The 19326-nt window shown below is 38.8% G+C and overlaps 1 protein-coding gene across 1 annotated transcript in view; it reads left to right on the forward strand.

Annotated features, from left to right (window-relative positions):
* COL15A1 (collagen type XV alpha 1 chain) overlaps nucleotides 1-19326 on the forward strand; it is a 109695-nt gene that overhangs the window by 40386 nt on the left and 49983 nt on the right. The window contains exons 6-12 of the mRNA XM_031608308.2: nucleotides 5205-5331; nucleotides 6179-6297; nucleotides 12099-12161; nucleotides 13609-13716; nucleotides 15264-15326; nucleotides 18011-18046; nucleotides 18232-18393. Coding sequence (XP_031464168.2) covers nucleotides 5205-5331; nucleotides 6179-6297; nucleotides 12099-12161; nucleotides 13609-13716; nucleotides 15264-15326; nucleotides 18011-18046; nucleotides 18232-18393 — 678 coding nt within the window. The remainder of the gene's footprint in view (nucleotides 1-5204; nucleotides 5332-6178; nucleotides 6298-12098; nucleotides 12162-13608; nucleotides 13717-15263; nucleotides 15327-18010; nucleotides 18047-18231; nucleotides 18394-19326) is intronic.

Here is a 19326-nt window from a genome sequence, read left to right on the forward strand (position 1 = left end):
CATTAGCTTTATGTATTTATCAATTAGCAGTCATAAAAATACAATCATGTATCACAGAACATTTCAGGTAGACAGAAAGTTTGTTTAGTCCAACCTTCTGTCCAAAACAGTATCAACAATCAGGTTCTAAGGGCTTTTTCCGATCTGGTCATGGAAACAATGGAGGTTGTAGATTACACAGTCCCATTGTACAGCCTATTCCAATGCATGTCTGTTCTCACGGTGAAAATATTTCTCCCCATATTCAGTCAGAACATCACTTGTTTCAGCTCAGTGCCTTCTACTGCCAAGCACTACTGTGATAGCCTACCTCCATATTCCTGATAATCTTACTGTAGGCATTGGAAGGCTGCCACAAGATCTCCCAGAAGGCTTCTCTCCTCCAGACTGAAGAACGCCAGTTCCTTCATTGACTGCTCATGGGAAGTGCTCCAGATCTTGTCTGTTTTGCTGGGCGTATGCTGAACCCATTCCAGTTTATTAATATCTGTCTTGTAATTGGGGACCAAAATTGGATCCGCATTCTACATGTGGTCTAACAAGTGCTGAATGAAAGAATTTTACAGTATCCCTAGATCTATTAGCCTATAGACAGAACTCCTGTTAATATATATTTCTTTGTTGCACTCCTGGCTCATTTTCAGCTTTCAGTCCACTGACAACCCCAGGTCCTTCTTTGGATAGCTGCTTCACAGTTTCATAGATTTATAGAATATTCTGAGTTGGAAAGGATCACAGAATCATAGAATATCCCAAATTGAAAGGGACCTACAAGGATCATCAACTCCTCGCTACTCACAGGACCACCCAAAAAGAAACCATATATCTGAGATCTGAGATGTCCAGAAGCTTCTTGAATTCCAGCAGGCTTGGTGATGTGACCACTTCCCTAGGGAGCCTGTTCCAGTGCCCAAGCACACTCTCAGTGAAGAACCTTTCCCTAATATCCAACCTGAACCTTCTCTGGCATAGCTTCATGGTGTTCCCTTAGATCTTATTGCTAGTCTGTAGAGAGAGATCAGTACCTGTCCCTCCATTCCTGTCATCAGGAATCTGTAGACCATGGGGTCACACCTCTGTCTTTTCTTTAAGCTGAACAAATCAAGTGACCTCAGCTGCTCCTTGTACATCTTGTTCTCTAGAGTGGCTGAAGAAGTATCCAGAATACTCATGTGGTGCTGATGTATTTTCCATTTTTCAAAGTCTTAAAAAGCTCACAAAAACTGCAAAATAATCTGTGATATGTTTTTAATTAGTTTTTAATATGCATTTGATTAGTTTTTCTGCTATTTGTGACATATGGGGGCAATATACATGTAATAATTGCTCAAACCGTCTCAATAATATAAGTACACTAAAGACACAATTACAGAAGATGGACATTATACCTGCATTTCTTCTCTTTTTCACAGAGTTTGTAAATTTACTCAATTGTGTGTCTAGTGCACACTCTTTTTTTGTATGAAAGTAAAAGAATAGGTTAAATGTTTTATGATAAAATCTTGCTTTCCATTATGACAATGGAACTTGAGAGTAAGTTTCAAGATTACTGAAAAAATAATCAGTTCTTTGTATATTTGCAATTCCATTTTCAGTTAACATATATACCAGCAAATTTTCGAATAGAACGTGTAGAGTTGCAATCAGACATAAAACTCAAAGAAAAAATTGATTATGTCTGTTTACTTTACGTTACTTTACTTTCATGAGACATATCTTACCAGAGAAAAAAATACCTCATGATGCACAACCAGTCCTTGTTCTTGTCATCGCTTTTTTGGCAGTACGTACATTTGTGAACAGGTGCTTTCAAGGATGAAGTACAGGAAGAGTAAAATTGGCCCTTGTAGCTGCCTGGGCACACTGTTGACTCATATTCAGCTTGCCCTGAACAAGAATCCTTAGCTCTCTTTCTGTACGTATATCGAGGGTTGCTCCAACCCAGATACAAAATCCAGTGATTTTTTGTCTAGCTGTATGCTGGACATTTTATCCAGAAGGATACTGTGAGAAATGGTATTAAAATCTTTGCTAAAATCCAAAAAGATTGTATCAGCTGGCTTCTCTTACTCACCTAGGTGAGTAACCCTGTCATAAAAGGTTAAAAATTAAGTTAGTTAAGTATGACTTTCCCCTCGTGAACCCACGTTGACTGTGACCTATCACTGCATTGTCTTTCAAGTGTTTTTCAGCAACTCTCAGAATAATCTTCTCCACAATGCTACCAATGCTGCTAAAGTGAGACTGACAGGCTTGTAGTTACCAGAGTCTACTTTCTTGTTGTTCTTGTAAACAGGGACAATATTTGTCAGCTTCCAGTCAATAGGCATATCTTACCAGATTCCCAAGACCCTTAAAAAATTACTGATAGAAATGTCACAATGACATCAGCCAGCTCTCTGAGTACTAAGGGATGAATCCTATCAGGCCTCGTAGATTTATGTGCATCCAGGTGGAGCAGCAAATCCTGCACGAGTTTGGAGTTGGCTGGGAGTTGATCATTACTGGCAGCCACGGTCTCCCCAACTTAGGAGAGAACCTCCACAGGGCTCTAGAGAGCCTATCATCAGTTTTGAAGACGGAAACAAAGAAGGCATTAAAAATGTCTCCTTTTTTGTCTTTCCTTATTTGTGAGGAGTTCATCCTCATCAAATAACAGAGCAGTATTATCTCTGGTTCTCCTTTTGTTGTTTATATATTTCAAATACATCTCCGTATTCCTCCCACGTCATCTGACCTTGCTTTCAGTGGCCATGTGCTTTCTTCTTCTGCCTAAGCTCTAGAAAATGATCCCTGTTCAGCCAGGACAGCCCTTTGCCCTGCTTGCTTGACTCCTGACATTTTGGAATCACCTATTTCTGTGCTCTTAAGAAGTGGAACTTAAAAAGTGAACAGCACTGATGAACCCCACTGATGAAAAGCTGTTTATCAGGGGATATCACCAACTCGATCCCAAGCAGCCTGTAGTCTACTCACTCCAATGTTTTGAGTCAGTGTTTTTCTGGAAGTTTTCCTCTGACTACCAAAGATTTTAAACTTGACTATTTCACAGTGACTATGGCCAAGATGGCTAGCAGTCATTTCTTCACATTTCAGACCCCCTCCATTTACAAATAAGAAATCTTGGCAAGCCTATTTTTGTATTTTACCCCTAGCAAGCTTGTTTAAAGTTCTTTCAGTCATCCCTGCACAAAAATGCTTTTCCCTCCCTGGGAAAGGTGTATTCCACCAAGTATATACCAGGCCTTCTGGTATTGTGTAGACCATTCCAAGGTTAAAAAAATAAATCTAATTCTACCCGTCACCAGAATCAGAGCCATTTTTTGATCAGCTGAATATGTCTGTTTCTTCCAATATGATCCCTTACTACTAGAAAGATAGAGAAAAACACTACCAGTTTCTCCAGTCTTTTAACCAACCATCTCAAGGCCCTGAAGTCTCTTATGATTGCCCTAGGACTTCTCATCGCTTCTTAATTGCTGCCTTCATGAAAAACAGAATTAGCTGAGGGCTCTGTCAGGCTGCTGAAATTTCTAGTAACATATTCTTCCTGAGCAGCTTCCCTGTGAGTTGGGTTTGGTTAGCATATTGGGCCCTCTGTTCCCCACAGAAGGAAGTAATCTATGGCAATAATCTTTCTTTTCTTCTTGACTGCTCATCAAGTTTTAGAGCCTTAGACCTGTTGTATAAGGGGACCTGGGGGACTAAAGTAGGCTGGGAGGGGATATGCCTGCCACCCCAAGTAGAAACATGCTTCCATTCTCCCTGTCTCCTAAATCTTCCTTCTTTTTGCATGCTTGCAAGAAGGTCGAGGATCCTTCACTTCTTCCATTGTGGCCAGCTGATACATCTGTCTCAGGGATGGCAAAGTATGATTTCACCAGTTGATCTTCTCTGACTCCCTGATGCTCCTCAGCCTGTTCACCTTCTCCCAGAGCTGACCCCAAGCTGAACAGTTCTTCTACCTGGGCACAGCTCCCACAGGGATACTGATTTCTGCCATTAGACACTGAAATAAAACTCTGGCACACTCTGCAGCCTGAGACGTGGATGGCTGTGTGTTTCTCTTTCTTCTCACTCACAAAGCCAGTCATTTTATAACAAAAGGCAATCAGGTTGATCAGGTGTGATTTACCTTTCGTTAATCAACACTGATTGTTCCTGATTAGCTGCTTCTTCATATGTCTAGAAATGTGTTCCAAGAGATTTTGCCTCCTGATTTTTCCAGTGACCAAAGTAAAGCTTACCAGTCTGTACTGGTGAGGATTATTCTTTTGGCTTTAAAGTAAATTGAATAATCTACAAGTAAATGTTCCAAATAGATTTTATCATTTTTAAAGCTATTTTTGTATTATTCACATATTGATCACACGAAAAAAATTAAAAAATGTAATATATATATATCTAAATATTTTAATGGGGATTCTAAAGTATGTTCTGGATTGTATATTACGAGCCTGCATCAGAGCTTTTATGGTTACCGGGATTAAAACACAACAGTAAATATTTTAGCAATCCATATTACAAAATGTTGTACTTCTTGATCTGGTTCAAGAGCTGAATTCTTTGCTCATTAAGTCAGTTCCAAGCTACCATGGCACTGTCTATCATATCTAAATTTTAATTAAATGGAAAATTCAGGTCCTCATAAAATAATTGTCATGGCACTGAGCTGACACTTCTCCAGTTCTCTAACTCCTGTAGGGGGTTATATTCCTGTTCACAGATTATACCAGGTTACAAAACTGACCACTCCTTACCCACCCCAAGACAATTTCATGCTTAGTTCTGTAGTAGGACCTTTATACTCCTTGTATTTTTTTTTTTTTTTTCCATCTCCATAGGCACATCAAGTGTAGATCACTTGGTCTGGAAGAACAGATCTAACTGTGTTAGGTTTTCTCAAAATCTTGACCAAATCTGTATGACATCTGATGCTAGGCAGAAGCTAAATGTGTACTGTGAGGAAGAAAAAAGAGGTGAAATAAATATTTTTAAAATAAAGAGTGTATATCTACTGACACTTAGTAAACTTCAGTTGTAACAATAGCACTTGAAAGGTATTATTTGGGAGAGATCTGGATTTCTGGTTTACTTCATCAGTGTAGAACTTTTGATTACTATGCTTTGAGAGTTGATTCTTGCTTTATAACATGTGCTAAGACTTCTTTCTAAACTGTTTTTTGGGATTTTACGTTTTTTAGCCTGAAGATTCATTGGCTGAGGCAGTGGAAGCACCTCCAACCATATTATCTTATTTGGAAGAAAACGATTTCTCAGGACATCACCAAGCAGAAGAAACTTCTGAACCAGCTAAAATTAAAGAACAAGGCACTGCCTCTTTTTTGTCTGCTTTCTTGTTTGGGAGCATGGGAGGAAGAGTTGTCATTTATGTTATGTAGGTCAGAGCCAGCAGTTTTCCCATACATGAGAAGCCACTGACATATTTTAGGTGCTGTCAGAAACTGAAAATCCTAAGACTTTGAGGATCTTGTGTGTTAGAAAAGGATTGGCTTCTCAAACACTGAAACTGCAATGTTAGACTACAATTTCTTAACAGCAGCAAAGATAAGTGTTAGCAAATACAGTCACCATTCAACTCATCTCTCACTTCAGTCCATGTGAGCACTTACATCAGTCATCGTTAAATGTGCAGAGAATAAATTAAATTTCTACAGTGTAGAAATTTAAGTCATGGAACAAGAGTTTATATTTTAAAATTCAAATTTAAATACATAGGTAAATAAACAAAGCTGACATGTGGTGCTACAATACTCTACAACACTGTGCAGGAGTTAAGGAAAGGAAAGGAGAAAAGCCCTCTCTGTTCTGCTCAGGTCAATGAGAAGCATGGATTTGGCATTACAGAGGTGAAAAATAGGCAACTGGTAGACATGATCTTGAGGCAAAGAAGATGTAATACAGCCTGTATCCTTAAAGTAAACTTTTAAAATATAGTTTTATTCTCTCTTTTCTTTTGTTTTTCTGTCCTTTTAAATATTTCAGAATTATAAAGTGACTAATACCGATTCTTGGAATGTTTCTCTCTGTGTATTTAGGTAATAATCTAAGTCATTTATTTTTCTTGTAACTAAATGCAATCAGAATTAAGATACATAACCTCTGAATTAGAGTAATTTTCCTCTATCTATCAGTAATATGTGATTATCTTATTTAGACTCGGCTGTTGTGGAAACTGGACAAAGCAACAGAGAATCTACAGCTGTCATGCAGAAAATGTTAAGAGAAGAAGATGGCTCTGGTGCTAGTGTCTTGCTAGGAGTGAGCAGAGAGAAGGTCTGTACAATGGATTCAATATCTACCCTATCTTTTTTTGTCTCAAGAGCAGGAAAACATGAACTTTAAGTGCTTTTGTGAGCTGTTGCCTTTCTCTATTACATCATAGCAGCATTCTTGAATGTCCTCTCATTACAGCAAATTGGAAAGTGTTCACACTATGCTAAAATTTGGATCTGTAATGATTTCTACCACAGAGAGGGGATTTATATTTTTCTTTCATATATAAAAATTTTCTCTGAGTTTTGCACCACTGCCATTTTGCATTAAAGGGAGTGAGAAGCAAACAGAAAAATAACCAACATAAATCCTCACCACAAAACCCCATGATTTTTACTTAGCTAAAACTAGGCATCTTGTTCTACCCCACCGTGATTACCTTACAGCTGAAAGTCCTGCTTTCTTTTTAAGAAGTGTGGCATACAAATAGATTTAGAATCACACTCTTTGGGTGCTCTTCAAGTACTTCTGTGTGAAGGACCAAATGCAAAGAAGCACTTTGTTATGTCAGTGCCTTATTAGCAGTTGAATCCATGCAGAAAACGAAAGGAAAGCAGACTAAACTCCAGAATGATGCATGCCTGTATTGCATGCCACTGGTTTTCCTTAGTTGTCCTCAGACTAATGTGAAAATGTAGTTATAAACTCAATTTGAATTGAAATGACCATACAAGATGTAAATCCTATGTTCTGCATCTTGAAAAGGAAATGAGTGGATTGCACTCCTGAGTGTCTGCTCCTATTTATTTCTTTATGAAAGCAGTGTGGGCTGCCTCCTGACAACTGAACTTGGAGCTGAAAAAATCTTAAAATGTAACTGGCAGGTATCCTGATATTTACAAGTAAAACTAGAACACTTTATAAAGGATCAAAGTGGAGGCAACCTGATATACTTTTTGGTGTTCCTTGTAGTATTCATCTCTGTATTAGATTAATTACATGAATAGATGCTGTTTATTTCTATACCTAGCTTCTTTATAGGCTGCCAGTACAATTTTTACAAGTGCTCAAGAAGAGGAGATAATTGGACAGCTTTCAGCTATCAGAGATGCCTTCCAAAAATTCAGATCAAGCTCTTTTTTTTTTTTTTTTTTTAAGGTCCAAGTAGAAATACCTAGTAGAGTCCTTCTTGATAGAAAAATAATCCAGAAATTGTGTGTACCTGTATGTTACTGAACTGAGGAGACAAAGATGGGTTTATACGTTCAGAATTTATCAATATGATAGCAACAGGTATAATTATGATAGATTACTGACCAATAATATAGTAGCAAATATATGAGGTTTTCTCCAAAATTATGAATGCCTTCTATTTAATTATGTTGTTTCATTATTGAATCATGGTGATGACTATCCTCACTCTGTAAACCATTTGCTAGGATTTCTCTCTTTACTATCAGTAACTTTCCCATCTTTCCTGCATTCCCTAGCTGCTTAGAACTTGTAATAAATCACTGGACAGCATTTGGCCTCTTCCTGCCTTAACCTCGGGGTATATGTATGTTGAACCATCTCTTCCAATAATTGGATGGAGACATTTAAATCAACCTCACAGGATATAGCCTGAGGTGAGAGTGTTGCTCTTTGAGCATTTGAGTGCACCCCTTGAGATAGAGCCTGAGGTAAGAGGATTGTCTTTTTAGAATATGTATGTACCCTTTGGGGGATGTAAGGAGCAAATTGTTGAGTTGTTGATAATACCTGTTTCTCCCTGGAGGAGATCACTTCACTTTTGAGGCTTTAGAATACGTGTGTACCCCTTGGGGGTGTAAGGAGCAAATTGTTGAGTTGTTGAGAATATGTTTTTTCTCCCCAAAGAGATTGCTCCACATTTTGAGGCATGATCATTAATGAAAAAAAGAATAAGGGTGGGAATCTGCTCCTCAACCTCTTAGAAAAACATGATGCCAAACCCTCCCAATGGGGATGGAGTGGGCATGGAGTAATTCGTCCAACTTAAAAGGAGTTGCAGATCATATAAATTCCCTCCACAAGCAAACCCGTATGGAAGAGGGAAAGGGAAAATCAATCATTTGTGCAGTTCTAGGAGCTGCTCTTACTGCTGCCGTAGAGCTCCTCAACTACCAGCATATGGCAGAAACCCAAATTATTCAATCTTGGCAGGAATCGATCATATATATGCAGGAACAAGTAGAAAATCTTACAGGACAGTTAGAGAAAGAAAAACATTCAACAGTCCTCCTTCAACAAGCCCTTAGAACAGCTGATAAATAAGACAGAGATTAATGGTAGTTCCCCAGAGAGTGGTTTGTATCTGAGAGAAAGCCTGGAGGAGGTGAGAGCCCAAAAAGACAAATTAGAAAACCCAGTGACCCCTCTCTGCCCTCTAATAAAAACTGAGCATATATATGAAGAGGGCAAAGACAGGTATTCTGATGTTAGTATCAAGGATGTTCCCTATTCTGCTACTAAGATAGCCAAATAAAAGCAAGATTTTGGTCACATCCCTAGGGAATCACAGAGAGTATGTGTAGAAAGTGCCCCTGATGGAGAAGACCAGATCCTGTTGACTGAAAAGGCATGAGGGTTACTGGGGACCTGGAGTATTTCTCACCATTGGCAACTACTGAGCCCCATGGTTCCTAAGTCAACTGGTGTTGATTGATTTGCCCCACATTGGTCCTGCCCCTTTAACCCTCAAAGACTCTCTTAACAAACACATCTGGAAGGCTCAAGGCGATCAAGGGAAAATGTACAGAGTTAACCATCTGAATTTCACCTGCCTTCTGACCTTGGTTCCTGTGGGATCAGGAAGTTTTTTCTGTTGTTTCCAGCTATGCCTCCTCTAACTTTGATTCCTGTGGAACCAGGAAGTTTTCTCTCTTTTCTTTTCCAGATGCTAACGAATGCTGATCCTATTGCTGTGCCTCGCAAGTTTCCTTCTCACCTTGCACCTTTCCCTGGGATCCCTGTGGCATCATCAATGTCACTGTTTTGGGCAGGCGTCTTCTTTGGATTAATGTTTGCAATTGCTTATGCTGACCCGATCACACTCACTGGATAGCCATGGTCCCATGCCCATATGGGGTATAGAGGGAGTATGGGACCAAATTCTAATTCTGACAGACGCTGAACCCTTTCAACTGTGGTTATGCACAGTAATGAAATATATTCAGGAAATGAATGGGGCTGCCATAGTACCAGTCAACTCCCCCAGTTCCTGGGAGATGTACAACGAAGAACAAAGATGAAACAAGTGACTGATACACATTGCAACACCCCTGCTGTCTTCCCTATCAGCACTGGGCATCAACCAGCAGCTCTTATCTGATGTATTACCTCTGTAGGAAAGAACTAATATAAAAGACCCCCAGTTAATTCTACATGCATTTGTTGTAACTCAAAATAATAGATCTAGAGTTCTTGGTTGTATCCAAGCACAAATATGGATGCAAAAAAAAAAAAAAAAAACCAACTTCTGCTCTGTGCCTGGAGCACATCCTGCCTTCCCTCTGCACTGACCTTGGTGGCTGCAGGGCTGTTTCTCTCACTCCTCTCTCCCAGATGCTGTTGCATAGCAGTTTTTCCTCTTCTCAAACATCCTCTCACAGAGACAGAACAGGGCATTGCTCAAGGCTCAGCTCTGGCAGCAGTAGGTCCATTTTGAAGCCATCTGGAACTGGCTGGAACAGGAGCTGATATGGGACAGCTTCTAGACTCTTCTCACAGAGGCCGCCGCTGGGAATGAATGGAGCTCTGCATCTCTCTAGAAGTAGGGATTTCTCTGTCCTTGACTGTCACTTTTTCACTGTGATTCTTGTGCAGAGATACAGTCATGAGGTGCTCCTAAAGACGCAATTTGAGTTACTAGACATGACTGTGACCCAAATGTGAAAACTGGACTTTTTCCTCATCATTGTAGTACATACAGAGTGGTAGAAATTCTGGAAAAACAAGCATAAATTGATCTATGTGGATATATTAAAATGAATGGAAATGGACATGCTGCCAGATAGTGAAAACAGACCTAAACTAAGAAAATATGCTCCCACTATAGCAACCATTTGGGAAAGCTACAGGGAGCAAAAAAAACGGATGACTGCATTTATCCAGTGAATTCTCAAATGTAGAGGGCAAGAGACCAAGATACATATGAAATTCAGATCTTGCTGCTATGTAAATGCAGAAATGATAGTTAAAATACTCAGAGTGGAAAGAGATGTAAGCCCAGGTAAGAAACTGGCACAACTGGGGTTAAAGCATAGATCATTAAAAGCTAATACTGTGAATTGTATTTCTCTGACTTCTATCTCTTTAAGAAAGCTTTATGCCAAACAAGCTGTTTTTAATCCTGCTGCAAGGTGGGAAGACCATAACTTATGTCCCTGCAGTGTCAGGACAGGTGGGCAGGAATATGTACTACATACATCATTTGTAGAGTAACACAAAGGCTGAGGAAGGAAGGAAGGAAGGAAGGAAGGAAGGAAGGAAGGAAGGAAGGAAGGAAGGAAGGAAGGAAGGAAGGAAGGAAGGAAGGAAGGAAGGAAGGAAGGAAGGAAGGAAGGAAGGAAGGAAGGAAGGAAGGAAGGAAGGAAGGAAGGAAGGAAGGAAGGGAGGGAGGGAGGGAGGAAGGGAGGAAGGGAGGAAGGGAGGAAGGGAGGAAGGGAGGAAAGAATTAAATGAGTGCCAATTGTGTGATGAGAAACAACATGCATATTAAGCAAAACACAATTTTTGCAAGTATAATCTGTTTGGCCTTCCAGTTATTTATTGTCCCCAATTTGAGTGATGCAGAGACACATCACTTTTCCAAAAGATTTTAAAACATGAAGGCCAAATCTGTCTTAGTGAGTTCTACAGAAGAAGACACATGCATAGTTGAGAAAGAAAAGATACATTATAAAAGACTTTTTGAGAGAAGTTGAGAATAAATGGTTGTAAAAGCCATGAATACCTTAATTAGAGATACTTCCAATTAATCTCAGCAAATATGTCAGAGATTGTATAAGAAAGAGAACAAGAGATGGTAGCAGTTATGAAATAAAGAGAGACATTCATAGTGTTGACAGTAGGTAAAGGTAAATGCACAGATAAATAATCATTAAATGATTTAAGTGGAAAAAGCATTACAGGTGGTAGTGATAAGATGAGGAAACATACTAAGTACCACAGTGTAACCAAACTTTGTGCTTAGTCATTTATTCTGGAGTGACATACAATGCACAGCAAAATGTGAGACACGCAGTAAAATGTAATTGTGGCAAGAAATATGGAATCATAGATTCACATAGATTTGGAAAAGAAAATTGCATATGGATGAGTACAATCAAATTGTAATGCTAAAACTAAACAATATTTTCTAATGAAATGTTTTGGAAAATGCTTTGGTTTATCAATTTCCCATTATAAAAAGTTTATTTGAGTTGCAACTGTCAGAATCTCAGGATTTGGCTTTTGAACTAGGGCACATATTGTTGGAAACAGTTGCTAAGTTTTGGATATGATTTTTATTATATTCTTAATAGTGACAGGTGTCCTTCTGAAGTTAAAATTTGAGATATCACTTTGTCTTCAGTCCATTTAAATAGTTACATTCTATATGAGTCCTGAAGGACTGTGTCACAGCTCATAAAGCATGATTAGGTAAATACACAGATGGGTATTCATGAAGTACGAAATCACCAGACACAACTGAAATATTTTTCTTGAATTATAAGTTCTTTCATCAGTGACATTCTACTACAGTTCTATTGACTAGAACTGTATTGGCTGCAACTGACAAGTGGTATTTTTGTCATCTCTGGAAGCAGTATTTTAAAACTGAATTAATTAAATTTCAGATTAGACTGAAACCTGAAGAACTGGGTTCTGGATATGCTGATAGAGAAACTGAGATTTTAAGAGTAAGTATATTGTGAAGCTTATTTCACATCAGCTGAACAAAGAGCTTCATTTTACCCATCCAGATCATAGATGATCCATTTTCTTTGACAATATTACAATTTCCCAAAGAAATATAAATATATATTTAATGCCTAGCATTCAGAAATGCTTTGTAGGAAACACTGGGGATTTCATTTAAAGATCTCAAAGACATAAGTGTACATAAGTGGGGAAGAAATGTGAGAAAGGAAGAGGACAACAAAGAAGTAATTTCAAGAAAATTCCTTAAAGGAGAAGATGCTTTTAATCTGGCACTGAGAAGGCAGAAAAAAGGAGATAGGAATTATATCATTTATTTATTTTAATTCAGAGTGTCTGCTATAAAATGTATGCTTGCTTGCATGAAATATTTTACACAACACCTTTCACTATTACTTGATTTTGACTGCCGTTTGCACTTTCCTATATTTTTGCCTTTGTGAAGAAGAAGAGTATTGTTGTATGAAGTCTGGCTAGGAAAGAGAAATGTTCTGGCTCAGCAACAGTTAAAAAGGAGCATTCATGCTGGGTAAAATTTGAGTATTGGGCCATTAACTTATACTTGACCACTGGTTTAATTAGGGTAGTCAAAGCATCTTCTTGGAGGTGGCTACCTCAGCTTCAGAAGCAGACTGCATAACTTAGGACTCAACTAAACCACTTTATTTTGCAGCTACAATATCTAGCTTCATTTCAGTAGGTTGTGTTGTAAAATGCATAAGTTGAGAGTTGGTTCATGAGCTGTTCAGCTGTGTGCAGAATCAACAAGCTCCACACACAGAATAGGACAAGTAGGATGATGAGTTCTTCTTCAACATAGCTAAGTCTGTCACTGTCACCATACTGTGTTAATGACCTCAAGTAAGCCTTGCTTTAGAGAAGTGGTGCACTGCTGTATTTCCCATTCACTGAGAGCTGATATATTTTGAGAGACAGTACTCACAAAAGCAGGGTTCTGGATTAAAAAAGAGCCAAGCACAGTCAGGTCTTAGCTATGAGTAGGGTCCTGAGTGCTCTATTAATAGCATAGAAGAAGTTCTTGGGAATCAGTGGGTAAATACCTAACCATTTTCCTTTGTTCAGTGGTCCCCTGAATTCATTTCAGATTAATCAGTGGAATATCTCTAAGGTGTTTATGGGATTACAGAAAGCAGGCACAGAATTTCTCATTTAATTTCAAAATATAGCATAGTACAAAGAGTCACAATTCAGAGAGCGAGAATGGAGAAAGTCAGTATGATCATGAGTAAGGAATACATCTGTGAAACAAGAAGTGGAAGGGGGATAGGGACCAAAGCCAAGAGTTTTATGAACCTGAACAGTTTTATGAAATTCTCCCATTCCATGTGTAATAAATAAATGAATTTGACCAAAAGGGAACTGACTATATTTATCAGGGCATTCTAACAATGCTACCAATTTAACCAGGGCAGCCCAGGATTGCATGGACTTCCAGAAAAACCAGCCCCTGATTCAGATGTAGGACCTCCTGAGTCACCAGGGGAAGATGGATCTGCTGGTGAACTGAGCCCTGAAGTGAGTAACCATTCACAGACAAGCCTTGATGTTGTTCCTGCCCTAAACCAGGATTGTAGAATCATAATCACAGAATCACAGAATGGCCTGGGTTGAAAAGGACCATGGTGACCATCCAGTTCCAACCTTTCTGCTTATGTGCAGGGTCACCAACCAGCAGCCCAGGCTGCCCAGAGCCACATCCAGCCTGGCCTTGAATGCCTGCAGGGATGGGGCATCCACAGCCTCCTTGGGCAACCTGTGAACAGTGCCTCACCACCCTCTGGGTGAAAAACTTCCTCCTAAGATCTCGCCTAAACCTCCCCTGTCTCAGTTTAAAACCATTCCCCCTTGTCCTATCGCTATCCACCCTCATAAACAGCCGTCACCCCTTTTTTAATGCAGTCCAGAATGGAGTTGGCTATTCTAAGGCTTTCATTTCTAACAGCTTACAGTCTGTATAATTCCTGGTAATATTGCAAATTATTAGATTAATAGAATCATAGAATTGCTTAGGTTGGAAGAGAGCTTAAAGATCATCTAGTTCCAACTCATCTACCATGGACAGGATTTCCACCCTTACTGTCAAGGGTCCTATCCAACCCGGCCTGCATTTCCCCCAGGGGTAGAGCATCCACAACTTCTTTGGGCAGCTTGTTCCAGTGCCTCACTATTCTCTGAGAAAATAATTTTATGCTTTGGCAATAGATGAAAGTACTTATGCTACAGATATAGTTCAACTTGCCATTTTCATTAGAGGTTTTGATAATGATTATAATGTCACTGTGGCCTTTTTTTTAAATAAATAAATGTATACATAAATAAATAAATACATTAAAAAGTTTTGTTACTTATATACAGTAACTGCATTATATATTTTATATGTGGCCTAAGAAAGTGTCCCTTTGCTCAATGCCCAGGCAAGCCAGATGTTGGACACCCATGCTCTAATATATGAACTGATTGGCTGACTCTACAAAGCCAGTTTTTCCCAGGCTGGCTGCCCTCTTGAATGCATGCTCTGTCATGGGTACAACACAGTAGGTCAGGTGGAGAGCTCAATATGCATTTTTCAAGTTGAAGAGCACAGTGGGATGTCACAAGGAAAACTTGGGCCACTTTTTGTCTTCATGAATACTGACATTTTCTCAGATAGATTTCATCTGGCCTTAAGTTTGCCAAAAGTGTGGATGGCTGAAGTACATGTGGAGTTCAGTCCCAGCACATTTGTTACAGTACTGTCAAAGCCAGTTTGCATAAATTGGCTATTTTACATGCAAACATCATATTTATATTATATAATTTTCAATTTTTGTTTCACTATGTGATTGTTTGATATAATTTTCTACTGGTATACATTCAAATAATGCTTTGATACAAAACCAGTCTGTCAGAGGACAAGAAATACAAGTGCTGGAACTGGTGAGCTGCTTCCTGGTGCCATGTGAAGGACCACCACGTTTAGTATTTTATACTGCTGTTTCATGACTTGGTCCAAAATATTTCCTGTATGTGCTAAGAGAAAGACTATCAAATCACACCTGCTATAGATCTGCTATCATCTACAGGGTCCACAAGGTCTTCCTGGGCTTGATGGAGTGGTTGGCCCACCAGGACAGAAGGGAGAAAAGGTAAGATAAACATTTGTATTGCTCCTACATCAATGTAGGATATCTTTAAGCTAAAAAAAATGTGAATTATTGTCCTTGCAACACAGTGTTGGCTTCATTTTTTTTTATTATCCAGATTATTAGACCATATCATGAAAGGCATTTTGAGAAATCCAGATGGTTGCCATCTCATTTTCTGCAGCATGAAATGCTCTAAATGCAGTATGAGCTACTCCATTGGGATTCACCAATAAAAAGCTGGCAAGTCTGTAGGAAGAACTCCAGCTCCTAGCTGTATGTGTATATGGGCCACTGGAATTAACTTAAATTTGGATTCTATAGTCTGTTCCACATGCTTTATCCCAAGCTGCACAAGAGCAGCTTCTGCAGTAGTTCATATCTGTCTTAACTGATGACTGCTGCAGTGCCAACATGCTCAGCCACGATATCCCAACCCCACACTTGTGGCAACTCAAGTCTTCATGCAGCGTTTGGTGAGATACTCCAAATGGTAGCAGAGGACTACTTAGTTTTCTGCTGATGTGCTGAATGGCTTCATGCAGGATTAAGTAAGTACTACAGCCAGAACAAGGGGAAGAGTTACATCTGGCTAAAAGCAGACAAAGGTGTGACTTAACAGCTGTCTGCCAGTGTTTGAAGGGCCCGCAGCAAAGCTGATAAAGCCAAACAGTTCCTCATTGTGCCAGATGATGCAGCAAATTACAATGGCCAACAACTGCATCTTAAGAGGCCTTTAGGAAGATCCTATTCACTACCTGGGGAGCAGAACTGTGGCATATAGAATCAGAAAGGATATGTAAGCTCCGTTCTCAGTGGTTTTCATGCCCAGTCTGGACAGAGCCATAGCTGACCTGATGTAGAGATGGTGATGTTTCTGCTTCAAGGGGAACAGTGGATTGGAAGGCCTCCAGAGACCTGTACAACCCTCTTTCTGTGATTCTGTTAAATAACAGGAAAATTTCGTTTTTCAGTGACCTTATATACCAAGGTTTGTGCACAAGTGTTGAAAGTACATTCACAAGAGCACATCGAAATTTCACATAGTACAAGGAAATGAAAAAGTAACTCCTAAACAACCAGAACATTGACACAATTTTTTAATTTATTAAATAATGTTTTTTTTAACGTGACATGAAGAATGAAGGTTCTAAACTTTCAAAAGATTGAGGTAGAACTACAGCACAGATGGGATCTAGTAGCCATCCAGAAAATAAAGAATGCATCTTTGAATAGTAGCTATTAGAATGTTCCTACTATAATCAGTAGTTTAAACAGAAAGAAGTCTACCTGGAGAACAACGGACTTGAATTTCTGCTTATTGGAAAAAATCTTGATGTGGAAATTATTTTAATTGGAAGAAAAATTGTGGCAACCAGGCACAGACTCAGATATGAACAATCCACATCACTTATGTACATTCACAAGTTTCCTTTTTTAACATTCCCATCCACCCTTACAACTTTCCCATCTACCTTTACATGTCAACAAAGTATTGCACTAACATTTCTTAACTGTGCATGCAGGTGCTTATCCAATCAGTTGAGCCTTTCCTTTTGCTTTTTTCTTCTTCTAGAGATGTCCTTGGTTGTCAGTCTTGCTTTCTCATGCTGTTTATCTTGCTCCACAGCCTCTCTTGAATTCCCACAAAAAATAATAATATTTCAAAAAGAGTATAGAACAAATAAAGAACAAGAAGTTGACTGTTTCCCCTTGCTGTACCTTTTTTCTGATTATGTTTTCTACATATATTGATAAAATTTAATTAAAAGTGAAGTACTCTATATTTGCTCCTGCTCCAGCACCTTGGAATAATTGGATTTCTCCATTTCTACTATTTATTTTTTTTAAAGCCTTGGCTTAATCTATATTGCTATATCTAATTATAAACACTTTTCATGGTTAATACAAAGAACACTACTGGGAGAAGCTGCTAAAGTTATTGAAGAGTGGAAAGTAAAGTCAGCTTGTTCCCTGGAGTGATTAATTTTGGAAGAAATCATTGCTATCATTTTGATGCTGATGATCACCCATTCTTTTCAGATCTCACTCATGCAGTTTTTATTGAATGTGTAAGGACAAGAGATTGCCAATATAACAATTAAGTCCATTAGCTTCAGTGCCACTTAGAAAATAAATATTTGCACGCTGCATTTCGATCCTTTCTATACACTAGGTGTGAGAAAATTATATTTAAGGGAAGCATATAAAAGCAAATCAAATAACTTGATTACTGCAGAAGAACCTAAAACCATACTGGTAATCATCTGGTAATCATACTGGTAATCCTTTATTTGGTGTCCTAGACAACCTCTGTGCTATCAGTTCCAGCTTCTGTTACTGTCCATGAGGATTTTTCTCATTTAAGTGGAGAATCATGAAGACATGATCCACAGTGTTTGATTCTCTAGACCAACAAAATCTCCAACAAAATTGAAATATGAAATTGCCATCTGTATGCATACCAGACCAGAACTATTCACCTGTTACTATAACTTCTGAAGTACAGGTTGTTTTCTTTTTAATTAAGGGGTCTAATATTTCATGTAATGGACATTTTAACATCAAGTTAAACAAAACAGAATTTTGTGAGTATTTAAATTAAGCAATCACAGACACTTTTTTTTTTTTTTTTTTCATGATTAATATTCTTACTTTAAATAATAAGGATTGCTTTTCTTTTACAGGGTGATAGAGGTCTTCCTGGTTCTGTTGGCGCAAAGGTAAAAAAAAAAAGACAGTGACTTTATGGGAAAACTGTATCACTCCAATACAACATATTACTTACAGTTTACCAAAGGAAAGGGCTAAGAAGTGTAATAAGTTATGATTTTGAAACCCAAGTGCTTACTTGCCTTGACTTGTGCATGTTCAGTATAACTAACATTCGACTGGCCTTCTATTTTAGGGTGATACTGGGGTCACTGGATCAATAGGCCCTAAAGGAGAAGCTGGCGCTGATGGTTCTCCTGGGAAACCTGGACCCCCTGGGCCCCCTGGACCTCCTGGGCCCCCTGGACCTCCTGGACCTTCTGGACCCACAGGTGTAAGCTATAGTTTAGGATTTGAGGTATTTTACTATTAGGAACTTTATTATAGCTGTGGATGTACTCTCTTAAGAAGGGAAAATGTAATCATCTCTATATTTACAAATATCTAAGAAGGAATTGATAAATCATTTGTTACAGACAGAATCATTTGTTACAGACTGACACATTCTTATGGGAAACCTGCAATTCCTTTTGCTATGGGCACTTGGACAATGTAATTGATCATGCAAGGAATGGATTTATTTAGTGACTGGAAGACAGTCAAAGTTATATCCATCTACAAGAAGGGCATAACAAAAGATCCAGGAAACTACAGAAACGTGTCTAACCTCAGTCCTTGAAAAAGTTATAGAGAAGATTGTCCTGGGAGATACTGAAAAGCATTTAAAGAACAAAGATATTATCAATATGGGTTCATTAATGAATCTTGCCATTCATCAATTATTCCTGCCTCAGTAATTTGATCTCTTTCTGTCATAAGGTCAGCCACTTGGTGTATGAAGGGTAGGTGGCAGAGATAATCCTTCTGGATTTTAGTAAGGCCTTTGAGATCATTCCTCCCAGTATCCTTCTGGGCATTTTGTCCAACTGTGAGGTGAACAGTTTCACACTATGCTTGGTGATTTACTGGTTCAACAGCAGAGCACCAGTGGTTGTAGTAAATGGAGATTCGTATAGCTGGCAGATAATCACTAGCACTGATCAATTCCAGGGTCAGTTCTGCTCAACATTTTTATCAATGATTTGAATGCAGCAAAATGGAGCAAACTCCATTTTGACATGCATTAAATACAGCATAGCCAGCCAGCCAGAAGAGCTGATTACTGCACTCTGTTTAGAACTGGTGCAACCTCACCTCGAATGTTGTGCGCTCAGCAATGTAAAAAGGATGTTAAGGTACTTGAAAGCATCCAGAGAAGGGTAACAAAGTCAGTAAACATGCCTTCCAGGCT

This window comes from Phasianus colchicus, chromosome 3 (assembly GCF_987193195.1).
Source record: "Phasianus colchicus chromosome 3, bPhaCol1.hap1.1, whole genome shotgun sequence".
Classification (NCBI taxonomy): Eukaryota; Metazoa; Chordata; class Aves; order Galliformes; family Phasianidae; genus Phasianus; species Phasianus colchicus.